The sequence below is a fragment of the Pristis pectinata genome, chromosome 30 (genome assembly GCF_009764475.1).
Source record: "Pristis pectinata isolate sPriPec2 chromosome 30, sPriPec2.1.pri, whole genome shotgun sequence".
Classification (NCBI taxonomy): Eukaryota; Metazoa; Chordata; class Chondrichthyes; order Rhinopristiformes; family Pristidae; genus Pristis; species Pristis pectinata.
The window spans coordinates 11,218,787-11,241,329 of NC_067434.1; the positions used below are offsets into that span (position 1 = coordinate 11,218,787).

Here is a 22,543-nt window from a genome sequence, read left to right on the forward strand (position 1 = left end):
CACGGTGCTGTGGTTAGATTGCTCTTCTCTCTAAGTCTTGGGTTCAGCTCTGTGCAGGTAGCAGGTACTTCACAGTTGTTGGACAAGGTCAAGGGCTTGGGTCCCCCATACCTCTCTGACCCACTTCCTTCTGTTCCCCAGCAAATGACCAAATCCCACTCCCTGGCTAACCTAAAGATGTGGCTGTCCCTGGATCAAAATGTCCAGATCAAACGCCCCTTCCTTAATGTGTCACAATGTTTGCAACTCACAGCCCAGCCCAGAGCTGTACATCACTTGGAGTGGATTGACAACCCAAAACGCTTTCAAGGGCCACTTCAGTGAAACTTGTTTAAGATGAAACAGAACTTTTTTCCATCCAAGCTGCTTGGAGCTTGTAATGGCCACCGTCAATGTTGTGCTTCTTTTTCACTGACATAGCTTCCTCTCCTGCATTTGTCTATTCTATCAGTCTCCACTGACACTCCATCTTTTTCTTCTCCAAGGCTTTGCCCTCTACCTCAACTCCACTGCACCGCCCTGCCTCTGGTGACTCCTTGTGTGTTCCTCACACTCCACTCCTCACTACTGTTTCTTACTTTACTAACAACTTCAATGACTCCCACACTCTTTCTAAAGAATTCGATTCTTACCCCTCATTGGTCAGGAAAAAAGGTTTGTACTTCCTTCCTCCAATCAATAATGCACAGACAACATTCACGGATGCACCAAGGCAGTCCATATGATATGCAGCACATTTTTACAGCACCTAAGCCTCCTGACTGATCAAATAAAAAAAACTTTTCTTAAAGCCGATGAACAGTTGAGCAGTAGAGCCTTGCAGAGTGACAGAGGCAGGACAGCTGGCAATAGGACCAGGTGTCATCCAAGGACTAGTTTTGGTCCAAGGGCCAATTCCAGCTGAAATCCTCATGATGTAGATGTATTCTCCACATGTGATCCCGGAGACCTCAGTGACCCTCACCAACTCCCACGTACTGCAGCCATAACACATCACCTGCCCTGCTACCCTTATCAAACCTTTCTTATGTCCTCATAAAGGATATTAGATGCTTAATTTATTTTAACTAATTAATTTATCCACTGAAAGTTAATCGGTTTATATTACTGATAATCCACTTTAGAGTAAATTGTAAGCTTTTTAAAAACACTCTAATCAAGCATGGACAACATTTTAAACACTTATTGCCTGAAGGTTAAATGAAATACCGCAAGTATTTGAGGCATAACGAAGCACATCCTCCACGACTCTCCCACCTGACCCCCCATGACCCAAGTTCCTACATTGACTAACTTCTTGACTTTAACACTGTTTGCAGGCTGCACATTGTTTCACTTCATTCTGTTTGATAGCTGTAGCAGGGCAGGTGATGCGTTACGGCTGCAGTATGTGGGAGTTGGCGAGGGTCACTGAGGTCTCCAGCGATCACATGTCCAGAATATATCTACATCATGAGGACTTCAAATGCACATCTGGTATAGTGACTGTGGCTCACACCAGGTGGAGATCCACTGTACTTCTACTCTCTAGAGTCATCGCGCTGTACAGCACATGGGCCCTTCAGCCCACCAAGTCCACACCGATCCACAAGAATCCCATTTACCTGCTTTACCTGCATATCCTTCTCACCTTCCTATTGAAGTGCCCATCTAAATGCCTCTTTGGCATTGTCGTTGTATCTGGCGAGGCTGGTGTACCTTCAATTCCCATCAATGGATTTTCTGGTGGTAACCTGGTAAAGTAAGTGGGTATTAGCAGATTGATCAGGTTCCTTGGTGCCTTCCCTTTAGGTGCTCCAAGAGTGATTAGGTTGGTACTGGTTACCACAAGAGATAACTAAATTTGCTACAACCATGGGAGGCTTCAACTTTAGTGCTGGGAATTTTCTAAAGTTCCCAAAATTAACTCATTCCATGCCTGGATCCCTACCCCTTCCTTTGTTAGGAAACTCTATGCTCCATGTAAAATTGTTAAAGTTAACCAATTAAATTAAAACAGAAAGCGTTGAAATATTCAGCAGGTCAGGCAGCATCTATGCAGAGAAAAGGGAGTTAAAATTTCAGGTCGTTGACCTCGCAGAGGAAGTTATCATCATGTGACATTTCTGATGAAAGATCATTGACCACAGCACTAACCATTTTTTTTCCAAGCTGCTGCCTGCCCTGTTGAGTGTTTCCAACATTTTCTGTTTTATTTCAGATTTCCAGCAGCTGCAGTTTTTTGCTTTTTGTTAAAAGTGAAGTGTCAGCGAATGTTCAGTGGTAGTGCAACCACCTCTGAGGGGAAGGACGAGGGCAGTGCCACACTTTAAAGGGAGACAGTACTGACAGAGTGCCACACTGTTGGAGGGAACTGTTGCATCATCAAATGGGTGCTACTGAGGGAATGCCACACAGTCAGAGGGGCAGTACTGAGGGAGTGCTGCACTGTCAGAGGGGCAGTACTGAGGGAGTGCTGCACTGTCAGAGGGGAGGTAGCAAGGGACTGTTCCGTGAGAACGGCAGTGTTAAGGGTGTGCCACACAGTAAGAGGAACAGTCATTAGAAAGCTGCTCCATTGAAGGGGGAGTACAGAGCAGCACCGCACTGTGAGAGGTGCAGAATTCAGGGAGCTCTGGAGTGTTGGAATGGCAATACTGAGAGAATGCTGCATTGTCAGGGATAGTACTTTTGAATAAAACATTGCCCGTCACTTTCACTAAACAATACCACCGGACAATGTTGAAGAGCAGCAGGAAAGTTCCCTCTGGCATCTTGGCGCCAATATTTACCCATTCACCAGCATCAATAAGAGTGCCTGATAATTATCACACTGCTCTTGATAGGATCTTGCTGTGCGAAATTAGTGGCTGTCGCAAAGGTGAGTGCAATTAAAAGGTACTTCACTGGTCAGGAGGTGCTCTGGTGTGGTGCAAGCTCATGAAAGGCACTACAGATCTGCAAATTCTCCCTCTCATAACTGCTGTTAAAAATCAGCAAGTAACATGGTATGCTCGGACTGAGCGTTAATCAGGGTTTAATGTAATGCCGTGGCTGGTGCTGATGGCTATCACTCAGCCCAGGCCAGGGCTTCAGGGACAATGAGAGGGGGAGCAGCAAGCAGCTCCAGCTCCCACTGTGTCCCCTTGCTCGCAGCCCAAGGTTTCACTGTTGCGTCCTGCTCCCTAGCAAACACTGAGGATGGATGTAAGCTGTCAGCTGGTGATGAATTGCTCCACACACTTACGCTATCACCTGTCATCAGCGCATCTGGCTGCAGCCCATCGCTATGGAGACGGGCGCATCTGATTTGTTTTATTTTCCATGTGACATGATGAGAGAGTGGGCCTGACATGGAACCACACACCATTAATCTCAAGTGCCCGTCAGTCCACCATTTATCTGCCACATTATGTGTTTATTTGCTGCTTTCTGGGCTGTTTTCTCTCCCCTTCCCCCCCCCCCCCCCCACCTCCCTCAGTACAGCATCTTCAACAGTGTGGCACTCTGTCCGCACTGTCTCCCCTTGAAGCTCCCCTTCATGATTCAACATGTCATGGAAGACTCTGACAAACTCCTACAGATGTACCGTGGAAAGCAGGCTGACTGGTTCCGTCACGGCCTGCTGTGGGAACTTCAATGTGCGGGAACTCAAGAGGCGACAGAGAGTGGTGGACTCAGCCAGTTCCATCATGGGTACAGTCCTCCTCACCATTGAGGACGTCTACAAGAGGTGATGTGTCAGGAAGGCGACATCCATCGTCAGGGACCCCACCATCTGAGCCATGCCCTCTTCTCATTGCTGCCATCAGGCAGGAGGTACAAGAGCCTGAAGACCCACACCTCAAGGTTCAACAACAGCTTCTTCCCCACTGCCACCTGCTTCTTGAACTGACCTAAAAGACTCTAATTCTACCTCAGACTGTATTTCCCTCAACTTGCTCTAATGCTGTTATGTTACTTTTGTTATTGTGTCATGTAAATTATGTATAATTCTTGTTAATTTAAGTTTATGTAATTTATGTTTGTAACGCACTGTGCTGCTGCTGCAAAAAGCTAGTTTTCATGGCACTTATACCCTGGGTATGTATGCCCATTACAATAAATTTGAACTTGGCACTGCACTTGTCCTTGCCCACAGAGGTGGCTGTACCACCACCAACCCATGGCTGGCACTTAATTGGTTAACCAAAAGCAAAAATCTGCGGACGCTGGAAGTCTGAAAGCTTCGCCGTTGTCACTCATCATTACATGTGTGCACAAGTGCGGTGAAAAACTTACTTGCAGCAGCATCACAGGCACATAGCATCAGATACACAACATGCATGAGAAAACCATAAATTAAACATAAATTACACAAAATTATACAAGAAAGAGCACAATTAGAACGACAGCTGGGGGAGCGCCCACTGATCCCAGCAGGAGATATCTCTCCACAGACGCTGCCTGATCTGCTGAGTGTTTCCTGCATTTTCTGCTTTTATTTCAGACTTCCAGCATCTGCAGATTTTTGCTTTTAACCAACTAAGTGTCAGCCATGGTTCGGTGGTAGTACAGCCGCCTCTGAGGGCAAGGACGAGTGCAGTGAGCGCTCCTCAGCTGGTGGTGAGTTGGATGGGTGGAGAAATCACAGTTTATTTCATCTTCATTTCCAGCATCCTTGCCTCTGGGTCCATATCAGGGCTTCCCTTTGTGTAGTCAGATGCTCCTCTGCTGTGTGGGGGATATAATAATATCAGAGGTGCGATCTACCATCGGGCAGGAGGTACAGAAGCCTGAAGTCCCACACCACTAGGTTCAAGACCAGCTACTTCCTTTCAACCATTCGGTTCTTGAACCAACCGGCACAACCCTAATCACTACCTCAGTTTAGCAACACTACAACCTCTTTGCACTGCAATGGACTTTTTTTTTGTTCTAATTGCGTTCTTTCTTGTATAATTTTGTGTAATTTATGTTTAATCTATGTTTTTCTCATGCATGTTGTGTATCTGATGCAATGTGCCTGTGATGCTGCTGCAAGTAAGTTTTTCATTGCACCTGTGCACACATGGACTTGTGCAGATGACAATAAACTTGACTTTGACTTTTGAATGACCCTTTATAATTGGGACATGGCTGCTTGTTTAACAACTGTCAGTGTTCTCTGAAACAAAGAGGTCTCTTGATCTCCAAACCTTTTTTTAGCCCAGGTTATAACCATGCGAGAGTGGAGGGGTGATCTTATTGTAACATATAAGATCCTGTGGAGCATTATTGTGGGTGAATCCCAAACAAGGGGTTATAGTTACAAGGTTAAGGGCAGCTATTTAAAACCGAGGCACGTAGGAACTTCTCCTCTACCCCAAAGGGTTACAAAAGCAAGGTCATTGGGGGTATTTAAAGAGGAGGTAATACATTTTTGAAAGATCAGGTGTCATGGGCTATGAACTGACACAGAAAGGGAATCAGCACCTGAGGCAGATCATCCATGATGATATAGAATGGGGTAGGCTGAGGGGCCTACTCCTGCTCCTATTTTCTTATGAGCCCAAGGCGTGGCCACTGACACTAGAAAGAGGTTTATCTCTAATGCAGCTCATAGACAGTAGTCATTCAGGGTTGACTTTAAACCCATCAGTGACAATGAGTGAGAAAACAACCATGAGCCTCAGAGCCCGTGGCTGTTTCCCCTTCAGGAGTCAGTACCAGAAGCAGTGGGGACCATGTGGGAATGGACAGCCACATTCTTTGTCACTTTTCCTTTAGTACTTCCGTATCTCTGAGTGAATTAAGCCAGTCCTTTGTCTACTTGCTACTTCTTGTGAACATGCTCTCAGATGTTTGCCCAGCTTTATGGGGTGGGTGTGGTGGGACCAGAACAGGGAGTCACAAAGAGAGTGGCTCCTGCAGAAAGCAGAAAGGGGGGAGATGGGAAGATGTGACTCGTGGTGGGATCACGTTGGAGCTGGAGGAAATGGTGAAGGATCAGATGTTGGATGTGGAGACTGGTGGGGTGAAAGGTGAGGACCAGGGAAATCTATCACTGTTCTGTCTGGTGAGAAGGGGAGCTGAGAGCAGTCTTGCAGGAAATGGAGGAAATTTGTGTGAGGACTCCATCAACTACAGCAGAGGGGAAGCCACACTTCTGGAAGGAGGAGGACATTTTTCGGGTGTCCTACAACAGAAGGCTTCATCCTAAGAACAGATGAGGCAGAGGTGGAGATACTGAGCAACAGGGATGGTGTCCTTACAGGAAGCAGGGTGGGAGGAGGTATAGTCGAGATAGCTGTGGGACTCAGTGGGTTTAGAGAAGGTGTCGGTGGCTAGTCTGAGATGGAGACAAGAGAGATCCAGAAAAGGAAGGGAAGTGTCAGAGATGCTAGAACCAGTAGATAGGCAGAGTGTTAATTATAGCGTGATGGTTAGGCAATGTTGATGTACAAAAGAATTGCAGTGTACACCATCACTGAAGGCAAATATGCAGTGCAGCAAGCAGTTAAGATGGCAAATCTGGTTTCATTGCAAGAGCTTTTGAATACAGAATTAAGGATGCCTTGTTGAGACCATACCTTGAGCATTCTTTGCAATTTTGATCTCCTTAGCTAATAAAGGATTAAAAGTGTCATAGAGAGAGTACAGTGAAGGTTCACCAGACTGATTCCCGGATGTTTGGACTGTCTGTCATATAAGGAGAGATTGGGTTGATTAGTTCTGCATTCATAGAGCTATACAGCATGGAAACAGGCCCTTCGGCCCAACTGGTCCATGTCGACCAAGGTTTAGAAGAATGAGAGGAGCTCCCTTTGAGGTGTACAAACTGTTTATGGGGCTAGTCAAACTGGATGTGGCGAGGGTGTTCTAGTATGAGGGTCACTGTCTGAGAACATGGAGGAAGATGATTAAAACTGAGCTGAGGAGCAATTTCTTCATTCAGGTGAACCTGTGGAATCCTCTACCAGAGAAAGTTGTGGAGGCCATGTTGCTGAATATATTTAGGAAGGAGCTGCCAGAGGAAGTGGTTGAGGCAGGTACAATAATGCCAATTAAAAGACATGGACAGATACATGGACAGGAAAGGTTTAGAGGGATCTGGGCATCCAAAACTCTGCTGCCTATGTCCTAACTCACACTGTTCCAATCACCCTCCACCATCCCCCTCCTCCCCTGACCACAGCTCACTGCCCTTCTGTGGCTCCTCTGGTTTCAAATTCTCATCTTCTTACTCATATCCTTCTACGATTTTCCATCTTTCAACCTCCCGACCTCCCTACTTCCTCCTTTAAGAAGTTCCCTAGAACTTACCACTCTGACCAAGCCTGTGAGTTATCTGCCCTAACATTTCCTTCTATGGCTTGTGCCAATTTTGGTTCATCCGGTAACATTCCATGGAAGCATTTGTTGGTGGGCGTGTGTGGCAGGCAGGCAGTGGCTTCCAGTATGACACATTTACCCCATAGTCCACAGTGACAGATGTCCCAGTTTGGGGGGACATTATCTGAGTCACTTCTCTTATTTATTCACTTGTTTCCTCAGATACTTTCTCCATCCATCTCTCTGTATCAGTTTCCCTGTCTCCCTTTCCTTTTCAATCTTTCTCTCACCCGTCCCTACGTTCTCCCCCTTATCTCTGTTTCCCTACCTGTCTCTGATTTTCTCTCTTTCACCATTTCTCTGTCTCTGTCACTCTTTATCCGCCTCTCTTCTGCCTGTCTGTCTCACTATCTCTCATTTTTCTCTTCCCCATCCCTCTCTCTCCATCTATTCCCAGTCTACACCTTCACCCTTTGTCTCTTTCACGCTATCTAACTCTATCTCTGTCTAGATCTGTCTATACTTTTCCCTTTATGCCTTTCTCTCCCCATCTCTCTCTCTCTCTCTCTCTCTCTCTCTTTCTCTCTCTCCCTCTCACTCCGTCTTCCCTTCCCCCTCCATCCCTGCCTCCTGTATGATTTCTGTTTGAGTGTCAGATCTTCAGCTCTTTCCTCCTCTACTCATCACCGGTCTTTACACAGTGGGACAATTTCATCCAATTAAACAAAACAAAACTATTCAGTATGGGGTAGTGAGTAAAGTCCCAGCGAGAGACCTGTGTATGTTAATCTGCCGCATGTTCACTGTGCTTTGAACCTGGAGATGATAAGGCACTTTTTTTAACGGACATGTTGCTATGGCAATGTAAGAAAGAATGGAGCCTGCCAATGCCTCTGGGTTCCTCTGGCTATGGCATTGTGCTTGCAGGAGGTTTAATAATGTGTTTAACCACAGCCAGGTGAGGGTCTTCCAGATCCATAAGAAGAACAATGTTAGGCAGTTGCTTTGTCATTGAAGAAAAAACCATGGCAACTGTTTCATGGTCGATTTGAAAATCTTTACCATCCTTCGAGTTTAGTCTTTGCTCAAAGACATGGTGAGTGTGATCCTGAGAGTTCATCCCGACAGAGGTCCATGCTTTGGTTTAACTTTCCAAAATTCTGTAAATTCAGCGCAGGTTCCATAAGATTGGAAAATAGAAAATGTCATTCCTTTATTCAACAAAAGGGAGGGAGACAAGAAGCAGAAAACTACAGATCATCTGTTGTGGAAAAATGTTAGAAGTTATTATTAAAGATGTTATAGAAGGGCACAGATAAAACCAGGGTCATCTGGTAAAGTTAGTGGTTTTATGAAAGGGAAATCAAGTTCAACAAATTAGTTGGAGATTATAGAAGTAACGTGCTGTGGATAGAGGGGAACCAGTGGACATGCTGTACTTTGACTTACAGTAATGGGTGGCACTGTGGCGCAATTAGTAGAACATCTGCCTCACAGTGCCGGAGACCCAGGTTCGATCAGGACCTCAGGCGCTGTCCGTGTGGAGTTTGCACACTCTCCCTGTGACCTTGTGGGTTTCCTCCAGGTGCTCCAGTTTCCTCCCACATCCTTAAGAGTATTGTGGATTGGTAGGTTAATCAGTTGATGTAAATTGGTATTGGATTTGGTATTGGTTTATTATTGTCACTTGTACAGAGGTACAGTGAAAAACTTGTCTTGCATGCTGATCGTACAGATCAGTTCATCAGCGGGTAGGTGGAATCTGGGGGGAGTTGGTGGAAAAGTGGGGGGAGTCAAAAACTGGGATTAATGTGGGATTGGTGTAAGTGGGTGGTCGATAGTCGGCATGCAGGGCCGCATGTGGGTTGCAGGGCCTGTTTACCTCCGGTATCTCTCCATGACTCTCTGACATTTAGTAAGGTGCAGCATCAAGATTATTGTGCAAAATAAAAGCTTCTGGTGTAGGAGGTAACATATTGGTGTGAACAGAAGATTGGCTGGCTCATGGAAAACAGGAAGGAGACATAAATGGGTCTTTTTCTGGTTGGCAAGACGTAACGAGTGATGTGCACAGGAATCAGTGCTGAAGCATCATTGTTTTACAACTTGCAAAAATGATGTGAATGAAGCCTCTAAGGTGTGGTTGCCAGCAGGTATGTGAGATTTGTTAGGGAAAAGAATTACTGGCCACCTCAAAACAACGTACATGTCATTGGAGCTGCTATCTATTAAAAACATCACTTTAAAAAAGAGATATTTACACATCTCAGTTCTGCTGCATCCCCTCAGGTATGATGAGATGGGAGTGATCTTTACAGTTGTCAACAATGAGACTGCACTAGAGATTGACTTAGTTCGATTTAGGAACCGACATACGACCATGAAAGAAATGATTCACATCTCGGAAGTGGCGGACTTTCTTGTCAAGTACATTCAGGAATCTCAAGAAAATAATAAGTTCGTATAATATTGATTATTTAAAATAGAGCCATCAAACTTTCAGTGATGAGAAATTAACTAAAAACTATTAAATGGTGGAAGCAGATATATAGAGGCATTTAAAAGGCTTTTAGACAGGCACATGAATATGCAGGGAGTGGAGGGGTATGGATCGTGCGCAGGCAGAAGGGATTAGTTTAATTTGACATCATGTTCAGCACAGACATTGTGGGCCAAAGGGCCTGTTCCTGTGCTGTACTGTTCTATGTGCTATGACACAAATAAAGTAAATTGTGAAGAGAAAATAGGGAGGCTATAAATGGGATGTCGAGAGATTAAGTGAGTGGGCAAAGAGCTGGCAAATGGAGTAAGATGTGGGAAAATGTGAAATCACCCATTTTGGCAGAGGAAATGAGAAAGAAGTATAATGTAAATGGAGAGAGATTTCCAAGCTCTGCAATCTAGAGGGATCTGGGCCTAGTGCAGGATTCGCAAAAGGTTAGTGAGAAGGTACAGCAAGTAATTAAGGAAGCTCACAGAATGTTATTGATTTTTTTGTGAGGGGAACTGAATATAAAAGTATGTCTCAATTTTATATGGTATTGGTGGGTCCACATCTGGGGTATTGTGTAAGGAAGGAGGTAAATACGTTTTAAGCAGTTCAGTGAAGGTTTACTCAACTAATAACCCGAAGTGGTGAGTTGCCTTATGAAGAAAGGTGGGGCTGATTTTCAATGCAGAGTAAGGTTCCTTCTATACTCTCCCATCAAACACTCCCAGAGTATGTGTACACAGGTTAGGTAGAGAGTAAAGCTTCCTTTACTCATGATGTTTCTCAGCCTGGGAATTAATTATGGGATATACTTGCTGTATAACTAAAATACCTTCCACTATCACAGTCACTTTATCTTGTTTGCAATCCCCAAGGAGCATTCAGAATTAATCATAGTGCCTAAATCAGTACTGGAGAGTGGATTGCAGAATCCACACTTTGCTTCTGGGTCTCCACATCACACAGGGTGTGGTTTGGGTTACCTGCTCCTGTCCCTTACTGCAGACTGACCAGTATCCACTAGTGTGGCCCTTATTCCAACCTCGCAAGGCACAGAGGAGAGGAATCTTGACCTGATGCCGTTGCCTTTCCATTGACACTGGCTGGGATATCTCACTGCCCTGGTCCAGCATCAAAAGCCTGGTATTGTCTTCTTGTGAGACAGGTCCACTGACTGGGCTTCTCTTCGAGTTATAGGGAGAGGTTGGGCAGGCTAGGACTTTATTCCTTGGAACATAGGAGACTGAGGGGTGACCTTACAGGTGTATAAAATCATGAGGGGCATAGATAGGGGGAATGCACTCAGTCTTTTTCCCAGGGAAAGAGAACCAAAAACTAGAGGGCATAGGTTTGAGAGAAGGGAACGATTTAAAAGGGACGTGAGGGGCAACCTCACGAAGAGGGTGGTGTGTATATATGGAAGGAGCTGCCAGAAGAAGTGGTCGATGCAGGTACAATAACAACATGTGAAAGAAACTTGGACGGGTACATGAATAGGAAGGGTTCAGAGGGATATGGCCAAATGCAGACAAATGGCGCCAGCAGATGGGCATGGAGCAGTTGGACCAAAGGGCCTGTTTCTGTGCTGCATGACTTTATGACTCTACATCTGTTCATGGGTCAGTCACCTTAAGGCTCCGTCCAACAACAAATGTCCAGGGAACCGGCCAAGTCTCGTGAAACTGAGCACAGTCAGCGTTCCCTGAGCCAGACGTGGTCACTCATGTATTTGCTTTTTCCCCCAGGTGCAAGGAAGGATACCAGGGTGTTCGCTGTGACCAGTACCTGCCGAAAACTGACTCAATCCTATCTGACCCAAGTATGTGGAATGTTTTCTTCCTTCAATGTGAGTTCTAATTGCAGCTGTTACTATGGAAATGACACTTTGGTATAAAGGTTTAGAGTGGAATGAAGGGCAAAGAATTTCATGGCCTGGAGGTAAACCCAACAGGACAGCTCCAAGGTCATGTGATGAGGGATGGCCAATTACGTCCACACTTACAGACGGATGGTGTGCTCTCTGCCACTAAAACAACTCTGATTGGTCTCTAGTGTTTGGAAAGCACAAAGACTGGCTCCGGTAGACACAGTTACTGAAGGAGACTTGGTGAACACCACAGTGTACGAGGCTGATTGGCTGACTGGCTCTGGCTCCTCCAACGCACACACACAATGCAAGTGTGGAATGAAACCAATGCTTGCTGTTCAGCAGCTTTCAGCAGGTGCTTCTCTCTGTGCAAAGCCATTTTAGTTTCCATCGTCGTCTGACCACCAGATGGAGTTGATAACAATAGAATTACTGTAGAATCAGGTTAAAAGAGCCTCTCCCACCCACTTCCCTTCCCCCTCAAAGTGGATGAAAACAGACATACATAAGTACAGTCACAAATGTACAATGTTACAACCAAACTATGTTACAACCAAACATTTCCATATTTACATTCAATCTGTATTGTGTTTTCTTGTTTATATTGAGTGTCACAGCACAGATTGCACAGAAAGATCTCCATTGGAGAAACATCTCTGAGGTGTGTCCTCCTCCACTGCATCAGTTTCTGTGATGGGTGGGAAAATGTCCACAGACCATCTGACGTCCACAATGTACGACGTCATGTGGTTCATCTGATGCCTACAATGTACAAGGTCTTAGGTGATCTTGGTGATACTTCATCCCCTGAAAGTTATTCTGAGGAACCACAAATGAAATTGGTCCAGTGCATCTTGGTAACCAGCTTCCTCGTGTGACAAGATCATCTTCATTAAAATGGCAACCACAAGCTCTGGCCTCATGTTCTTCCTTGTGCTTCGCTCCTTTGAAACATACTGCAGTGCTAAGCCCTGACTTCACTAGGTCTGAGACGTCGACCCATCAGAACCCAGTAGATTTTTGCCCTCTGATTCTGTATTGTATGTGGCTAGTGAAACCAGAAACTTATGTCTCAGTTTCACCTCTATTTTAATCCATCTTCCATAGCTGAATGGCCTTTTCTGACCAACCTTTCGATATGTCCGGTATGAGTACCATGCCTGACGGACGTGGCAGTTCAGTGCTAATGAAGTTGCTTCTGTTGTCCTTCAAATTAACTGGAAGACCATGTGAAGTGAAGGTCGTTCTCAGCTTCCTAATTGTTACTTGTACTGTAGAAGTACCTATAGGAACAGCTTCCATCTGCTCAGAACGTGCACCTACAATAATCGTGGTCATTGTTCCCGTTATGTGGACTGGCAAAATCCACAGGTAACATAACCAAGGTTAGTTCAGCTACTTCCAGGGGTTGAGAGAAGCTACTGGTGGATATTTGCAATGCTCCTGCAATTGTGCACATTTTTATGCTGTATCCAGCAACTTTTTATGTGCATCTCTACACACTGGCTGAGGCCATTAGAGGCATCCCCTTGGATTTACCGAAAATACCTTGTCAAGGCTTGTAGACCATGAGGATTTTAAAGTTTTGGCCATTGCAGTAATCATGAAAATTTGTAACTTTGTGCACAATATTTACACATTGTGAGTACTGTTTCTCTGCTTGGAAAAGGGATTTTGATGAAATTTTAATTGGTCGCTCAACTCCAATCTCCACTTACTGTGATAAAGCAACAGCAACCCTGCATGGCAAGCAGCAACAGGACCATAATGGACTTGAACCTGTGAACTCAGTAGAAATTGCTTCATTTCTCAGAACACAGCTTTATACTTCTTTGTCCGCTTCCATGTTGTCTTGTAATTTAACAGTGGTTTGCTTAAAGATGGCTGGAAACATCCATGGCAGTTGAGAAATCCTAAGTAGGCCTTTAACTCTGTCAAGTTGCATCCAACACTGTTTTGTTTTCAACAGGATGGAGTCCTCCAGTATCTCTTTTATAACCAAGACAGACTGAGCCGGTAAAGACACACCTGCCTTACCTCAGCTCTACTCTGGCTCCCCAGAATCGTAAAAGTACACCTTCTAGATCGTCCTCATGTTTTTGCTCTATTTTTCGAGACACCAACATGTCTTCCGGGTAGCTTCCAACATCTGGCAGACCTTGGATCAGAATACCCATTGTCCTCTTGAGAATGCCCAGAGCTGCTGCTAATCCCATGTGAAAGCCTGGCATATTGGTGGTATTAATCACATGGACCTTTGTCTGATGGGATCTTCCGGTAAGGTTGTGAAGTATCGATCGTTGTGATCTGTTTCCTCCCAAACAAATCATCTGCCAGAGGTAGAGGGGTGTCTGTCTACCTTCCTTTCTCAGTGGATTGTTATCTTGTAATTTCCAGAGGTCCCTAATGATGGCATTTGTCTTCACTGCTGGATGAGTGGTAAAGTCCAAACAGGATTCATCCAGTTCAATGATACTTGCGTCCTGTGGTCTCTGCTGTTCTTCCCCACTCTTTTCCTTCCAGCCTTAAGCTGCAAGTTGTGCTTTCACAAGACCAGGTGTAGCTTTCTTTCTCATACCTTGAATGTTTCCAAGTTCTCAGGTTACTAGTCAAGCACTGCTGGTACAGAGTGTTTCATCATGCTCTTAATCTCTCCCCAATTTACTTTTATGTTTGCTAGACAGCGCGGGTCTAACAACATTGAGCGTTAACCCGTAACGATCAAAATCGGGAGTTTGCCTTACTTTTACCAGTCCCGCACATTCTTTCAACGTGATCCTTTCTGCGGTATAGCTACAGGAGGGCAGGTGATTACTTCTGCTTCAGTGTACCATCCTGACAATGTTGCCTCTGCTCCTGCTCACATATCAGCAGTACTGCAGCGACTGTGTCACATTCCATTGACGTTCTCCTTCCTTCAATGTACACCGATGTGGGGAAACATTCATTGAATTTCAACAGGGATCAAATAGTTCTTCACTTACTTGTGTGGTGCCCTGTATTGTTCTTTCCAATAGTCACTGCTTGAGTTTGCCATGGCCCAATTTTGCTTGCAAGCAAATGGCTGACAGATGTCCTTTGATATCACAATTATGGCAAACAGCACATATATCTTCACTCACCAATTCCACGCTGCAATGATAAGATTTTCCTTCGGATATTTCTTCACTTTTCCCAAACATCCCAAAGAACCAGACCTGGGTCTTCTGTTGGCCATGTTGGAAATCTTGTGCATATTCGACTGTTCTCCCCATTACCTGGGGAATACAGGATGCTTTCCTGAAAATCAGGGAGTTTACTTACTTATTTTCAGACAGCACTGGCAAGGCCGAATTTATTGCCTGAGATTATGTGCTGGTGGTTGCCTTCTTGACCACAGCAGTTGATGGTGCGTCCACAGTGCCATTGGATTTGGACCCAGTGACTGTGAAGGAATGGCTACCTATTTACAATTTGGAGGTATGCAGAGGTGGCACTCCCATGTACCTGTAGCTCCTTTCCTTCACAGTGGAGATCATGGGTTTGGGAGGCTTTATACTGAGAAACTTCTTTCAAATGAACGCACCATAGATTCCTCAACAATGTGACATCCTTTCCGAACTTACATCATGCCCACAGTGTTCAGTAATCCATCTCAAATCTGCCACAAAGTTTATAGTTTCATTTCCATGCCTTTGTTCCATCCTGTGGGACTGAGGTGGGGCACTCGTGCTGTTTAACTGTCTTAACCAACTCTTCATATGTCTTGTCTCTAGGCTGGGATGAAGCCAGCCATATTTCATCATCTTGCATGTCCTAAAACCTAGCGACTTAAGCGGAATGGGCAATTTCTTCCCTTCCGCAATTCATTTGCAGCAGAAATATTTTATTCTTTCTGCTTCCTCAATCCACTACTTGGCTGAATTACTGGAAGGGTCAAGGCAACAACTGAGGTCGTTGTTTCTCGGACTGTGCTGCCCACAACCAAGCAGAGTACAAAAGACTGAATCAGTAAATCCACCTCAGTAAACCGTGCTGCTCCACGGATCCAGGACAAAACCCCCAAACCTCACAAAAGACCAGCAACATCTCGGGTTATTCTGCTTTCACCCTTGTTGCCATTTATCATAACTGCACTCAGAGTTGAGCCATTTTTGACAGTTGCATCTCTTGAGTGCAAAGCTGTTAACTTTGTGTTTTCATCAACCACTAGAGGGAACTGATGACAATATAATTACACCTCTTAAAGGGACTTGGCCCAATAAGGATTACCACACTGTCACACTTAAAATACCAGATTATCACACATGCATATATTCACACACATGCACACATACACACTATTCACTCACACAAATAAACATTAACACACACATGTACACACAGATACACACACAGCAGAGAGTTGTGGACACAGCCCAGTGCATTTACAGACACCAGTCTCCCCTCCTTGGACTCTGTCTTTACCTCTCATTGTCTTGGTGAAGCAGCCAGCATAATCAAAGACCCCACCCACCCGGGACATTCTCTCTTCTCTCCTCTTCCATCGGGTAAAAGATACAGGAGCCTGAGGGCACGTACCACCAGACTTAAGGACAGCTTCTACCCCACTGTGATAAGACTATTGAACAGTTCCCTTATATGATGAAATGGACTATGACCTCACGGTCTACCTTGTTGTGACCTTGCACCTTATTGCACTGCACTTTCTCTGTAGCTGTGACACTTTACTCTGTACTGTTATTGTTTTTACCTGTACTACCTCAATGCACTCTGTACTGACTCAATGTAACTGCACTGTGTAATGAATTGACCTGTATGATCGGTTTGTAAGACAAGCTTTTCACTGTACCTCGGTACAAGTGACAATAGTAAACCAATACAAGAACATACAGTAAGCACACAAACACATATGCACTCACAAACACACACACACACACACACCACTCTCAAACACCAGCTCACCAGCTCCTCCATCACCCACACACACAAAGCTGGACCGTGTTTGGGGATTTTCTCTCACTTCAATATGCAGCGAATGCAACGCCTGTCCAACTCATCTCAACACAACAGTTGAGAGAAGCTCTGCCCAGTCAGGAAAAGCATTTTCCATGCTTATCAGTGTCTAAGTGCCAATCTCATTTATCAGTAATCATCAAGCTCCCAGTGTTCCTTGTAGATACCCAGAGCAGAGAGGTCACTGTGCAGGAGGCAATGGGGTAAATTTCAACTCTGATGCCTGACTCTGAGCCTGGCCTGGGAGGCTTTGGTGACCGGAACTGTCTGATTTAAGTTTATGAAGGTGCATTGGGTGCCCCAGGCCATGCCTCTCCTGCAGACCATACTCCGGTCTATAGCAGTGAAGGGTGGAGCTGTGTGCAGCACTGATTGGTGGAGGTGAACATCCTTGTCCTGTTCCTGCTGTTGACATTAAGCTTTTCTGGCAAGTCAGGCTTGAAAACTGTGAAGGTAAATGCATGATTGTAGAAAAAAAATCCGTATGTCAATCCCCAGATCGTCTTATAAATTAATTCCATCTCTGCTTGTTGAGTTCCTGATGTATTTGTGTCTTGACCGTCAGAAGCTGACAGGAAATAAGGTGGTAACAAAATATGGAGGATTGGACAATCCCTGTCTCTGTAATCGTGCGGCGAACTCTGAGACAACAGTCAGACCACAGGAAGTTATGATGCTGATTGCTGACATTATCTCTCTCTCTCCCTCTCTCTTCCTTTCTTTTTCTCATCCTCTCCCTGAAATATCTTAATGCAGCAGAACATCTGGGAATAGAATTCATGGGTATGAACACTTGGCTCTGGCTATACTCTCTCTGTGTGCATGTCGGTCTTCTTATTTGCCGGTTTCTATCTTTGCATTTCTGTATGTTTTATCTGTGTCATTATCTGAGTTGCTGCATCTCTGCGTCTGGTCGGTGTGTCTCTGTGTCCGTGCGCTCTCTGCCCTTGTTTGGTCTGGTCGGTGTTCATGTCCGGATTCAGTCTGTGTCTCAGTTTCCGTCTGTTCCCTGTCTTCGTCTGGTCTGCGTCCAGCCTTGCTGCCCAATCCAACATTCATCCTGTGCGGCCAATACCCCACCCCCAGCTGTTTGTCTGCTGGTCTCTGCTCCAATTTCTATCAGTCAGTGGGATTCCTTCTCTCTGCAGATTGGCGAGTGTTTGATAGTTTCAGAAATGGCAGCACTGACAGCCAAGGCTGAGCTGGTATCACAGCCCCTCCACTCTGCTCAGTTCCCACCTCCCTGTCTTTGAAGCAGCAGGTTGCCCTGTGATGCTCAGTCATACAGCACAGAAACAGGCCCTTCCCTGCACACACACATTATACACGCACATTATACACACACACACATACACTATACACGCACACACTATACACACAGAGTAACCAAACATGAAACTGCAACTTTTAATAGCTCTCAAGGCCCTGCACAGCAGAATCAGCACAGAGGAGACAGTCCGTACTGACCATCCATTTACACCAATCCCATTTAATTCTTCCCACATACGCGTCAACTCCCCCAGATTCTACCACTCACCTACACAAATGGAGCAATTAGTGGCTAGTTAACCAACCAACACACACACACACCTCAGGGAGGTGGGAGGAAGCCAGAGTACAAAGAGGAAATCCGTCTGGTCACAGGGAAAACGTGCAAACTCCACACAGACAGCACCGCAGGACAGAACTGAACCCAGGTGACTGGAGCTATGAGGCAGCATCTCCACTAGCTGCACCATTGTTCTTGCCCTGTGTCCCTTTCACATTGTTGCACTCTTAAAATCCTGGGCATGAAGACACAACAATGTCCTCACTTGATCACTGCCGACCTCACCGGTGTTTGAACCTGTCAAGTATCCTCCAGTGTGCCCGGTTCCCGATCAGAACCCTGAACTGCAGCCCTCGATCCTTCACATATAATGTGGTCCATCTTCTCACTCAGTTCTTTCGCTCATCATTTGACCCCACCAACACTGACCCCGCACATTGACCCCACCAACACTGACCCCACCAGCACTGACCCTATCACACTGACCCCACCAGTGTTGACCCCACACACTGACCCCACTCCACACACTGACCCCACCAACACCGACCGCACACACAGACCCCACACACTGACCCCCACATACTGTCTCCGCCAACATTGACCCCACACACTGACCCCATCAGACTGTCCCCACACACTGACCCCACCAACACTGACCCCCAGACAAAGTGCAATCCAATCAATCCCACCCTTGCTCTGTATCACTGCTATTTTTTCTCCAAGTATTTATCCAATTCCGTCTCAAAGACTTCCATTGAATCTATTTCTTTTGGCCAATCACACAGTTCATTCCAAATCCCAACCACCTGCCATATTGACTTTTACTTCCTGCTGCCTCTTGTTCTTTTATTGGTCACCTTTAACCTGTGCCCATCAGTTAACAACCCTTCAGCCACTGAAACAATTTTTCTAAACTCTTCCTGATTTTGGAAGCAAAAACTCAATCAGATCTCCCCTTAACCCTGCCTGGAACAATCCCAGCCTCTCCAGTCGCCACATAACCGGTCCCATTTCTTTGCAACTATGCCAGTAAATCTCCAGTTCACCCTCTCTAAGGCCTTCATGTCCCTAAAGTCTGATGCCCAGAACTGGACACCATACTACAGCTGGTGACAAGCCAGTGTTCTATGTACATGCTTAGCATAACTTTCTGGACTGTGTACTCAATGCCTCAGTATATTAAGCCCAGAGTCCCATTCACTTTATAACCTGACGTGGCACCTTCAAAGATTTGACAGCAAACGCTCCCAAGTCTCTGGTTCTGCTGCCCATTTAGAATTGTATCATTCCAGTTGGTATAATGTCCCTCCTCACTCTGCCTACCAACACATACTGATGCACACCACTGCATTAAATTTCACCTATCACACCCGTCCATTCCACCTGCACTTCCCGGAAATCGTATCACTATCACAGAGTCATACAGCACAGAAACAGGCCCTTCGGCCCACCCTGTCCATACTGACCACCAAGTGTCTATCTGCACTAATCCCATTCACCAGAACTTGGTCCAATGCCTACTCTACCTGACTGTCCTCCTCAGTCTTTTACTACACGACCACATTGTGGTTCATCTGCAGATTTTGCAGTGGTTACCCTGCACACACAAATCCAAATGATTAATATTTACCAAGAGAGCAATGGTTCAGGTGCCAACTCTTAGAACATGGCTATCCACCTGTCTCCAGTCTGAGCAACAACTGACCATCATGACTCCCTGATTCCTTTTCCAAAGCCGATGATGTATCCATGCTCCTTTTACTCCCAGGGCTTCAGTTTTGCCAACAAGAAACATGATCAGATCCCTTCTGGAACCTCATGTACACAGCAGTTAGTGTCCACGTCAAGTTTCTCTGTGACCAATCAACAAGCTCAGTCAGGATTTGCCCATCATGTGTCTTTGCCTCCTCCCCTTCATTTGTTTGTGCTTCCCCAGTGGTAATTAACTTTTCCCCAGATTAATATTTTTGAAAGCTTGCAGTCATTGATTTAAACTGACTGTCCTGTAATTATTAGATTTGTCTCTGTCCCTCTCTGTGAACAAGTGTGTTACATTTGCAATCCTTCAAGTGGAAGGAAACATAACACTTAGTGCCTCAGCTATTCCTCTGCTTCCTCCAATAGATCAGAATTTCAGTCCCTAATCGGCCCTATCACCATCTGATAAGCATTTTATTGATTATGCTGTTGCACATTCGAATTCCTTTTTACGCAAACTGCTTATTTATTCCTGCACTGACTCTTTGCCTCTCTAATTTCCTTTTTCAATTCTGCCCTGTGATACTTTTATTCACCCTGATTCCCTCTTATATTATTGCCCGCACCCTTTGCCATCCAGATATCTCTGAGTCGTTCAGCACAGAAACAGGCCCTTCGGCCCACCAAGTCTGCGATAACTATCAAGCAACCATTTACACCAATCCCATTCTCCCCATATTCCCATCAACTCCCCCTAGGTTATCACACTAGGGGCAATCTCCAGCAGCCAATTAACCTACCAACCCGCACATTATTGGGATGTGGGAGGAAACCGGAGCACCCAGGGGAAACCCAGATGATCACAAGGAAAACGTGCAAACTCCACACGGCCAGCCCCAGAGGTCAGGGTCGAACCTGCATCACTGGGGCTATGAGGCAGCGGCTCTCCTAGCTGTGCCACTGCGCTGCCAATCTGGGTTTGCTTCCCCAACCTTTACCTATATGTAACTGTACCCAAACCAGTTCCTCTTTGGACCTTTCCCCATTGTTATCTTGCTCACAACCAATATTTAACCCTAATTATTGAGATCAAATCCTCACTGCTGTTAAGAGTTTCACTCTCAGTCCAGAACAAACCAAAGCCTTACAATGATACAGTCGATGTCCTCCCAACTGTGACATTGTCCACTTAAACCACTACGTTGTCTGTGACTAGATCCACCAATACCATCTGTATCGATAAGGGAAAACACATCCATCCATTAAGACAATTCCAAGAGCATACTAGATGCAGGATAAAGCTCCCTCTGCACTGCCCCATCAAATGTTACCAGAGTGGGTACAGCACAGGTTAGGTAGAGATTAAGGCTTCCTCTGCACTGCTCCATTCAACTCTCAGAGAATAGATACTGACTCAGTTTCTTATCCTTCCTGAGTTTGATTGCAGTACTCAGCTCTCCTTCCCCCAGGACACTGGTTCACCTCCTATCCTGACCTTGGAATCCTGTCAAAGCCCAAGTGTTTGCCTGATCTCACTCTGGACCCACAGGGCAACACTCCAGCAAAAGAATAAAGGCTGAATTTTAGTTTTAAGTTTCGTGAGCTCCTTTTGTAGATGTGTGATTTTTATCAAAAGACTCCTGTGGCTAGGATTTAAATTTGAACAGATTGAGCCCATTGTCTCAATCCATCAGTCACCAGGTTAAATCCATGGATTCCTGGGATACTGCAAAGGGGATCATCCCTGAGGGGATTCCATGTGGTGCTTTTGAGCCAATTGAAGCTAAACTTTGCAAGAAGCAGAAGATGAAACTGCAGGTTGGAGAGATTGCCCCATCAATTGATACACACGCACGCACGAGCGCGCGTGCACACACACACACGTGCACACACACACACGCGCGTGCACACACACATACACACACGCGCGCGTGCGCACACACACGCACACACACATATACACACACACAAACAAGCAGATGCAAATACACACACATCACACACACAGCAACATGGGCATATGCAAGCACACACATACATATGCACACATAAGCACACACGCATCCACACATACATACATACATACATACATGTACATGTGCACACACATGGATACACACAATGCAAGTACATATGCATGAACACACACAAATCTACATGTACACACATCCAAATGTGCACACGATGCACAAATAGTGCCCTCAGATGCACACACATGCACACGTGTGAAAACAGACCACAGATATATAAATGTGTATCCACACAAAACATCCATGTTAATGAACTACTCATGAAATCAAGTGTATATACAGGCGGACCTGCATGGTCACGAGCACACACTCAGACTAGTGTGATTAATGTTGATTCTCTCTACCTGTGCTTCTGCCCACAGAGAGCGAGGATATGTACCAGCGACAGATCATGTCAATAACCTGCATCACCATCGGACTGACAGTGGTCGGGATGCTCTGTGTGGTCCTTTACTTCAAAACAAAGTAAGGCCAGCCCCACTGAATTTCTGTTACTTAAACCTTGTCTCACATTCGCCTCACTTTCCATGAGCTCCAGCATAATTTCTTTCCGCAGGTTCCCATTTATTTTGATAGTCTGCTCCCTTGCTAATGCATTTGCTGTCTGCTTGCTCAGGGTGAACACTCTCACTGGCCTCAGT

General features: G+C 45.5%; 1 protein-coding gene across 4 annotated transcripts in view; it reads left to right on the forward strand.

Annotated features, from left to right (window-relative positions):
- The window catches only part of LOC127584658 (pro-neuregulin-3, membrane-bound isoform-like), a 304,705-nt gene that overhangs the window by 268,424 nt on the left and 13,738 nt on the right, over positions 1–22,543 (forward strand). Inside the window, exons 3-5 of one of the 4 annotated variants that reach the window (XM_052041509.1) lie at positions 11,509–11,609; positions 17,382–17,408; positions 22,265–22,367. In XM_052041509.1, coding sequence (XP_051897469.1) covers positions 11,509–11,609; positions 17,382–17,408; positions 22,265–22,367 — 231 coding nt within the window. The remainder of the gene's footprint in view (positions 1–11,508; positions 11,610–17,381; positions 17,409–22,264; positions 22,368–22,543) is intronic. The other 3 variants (XM_052041511.1, XM_052041510.1, XM_052041512.1) reach the window with 3 other exon arrangements.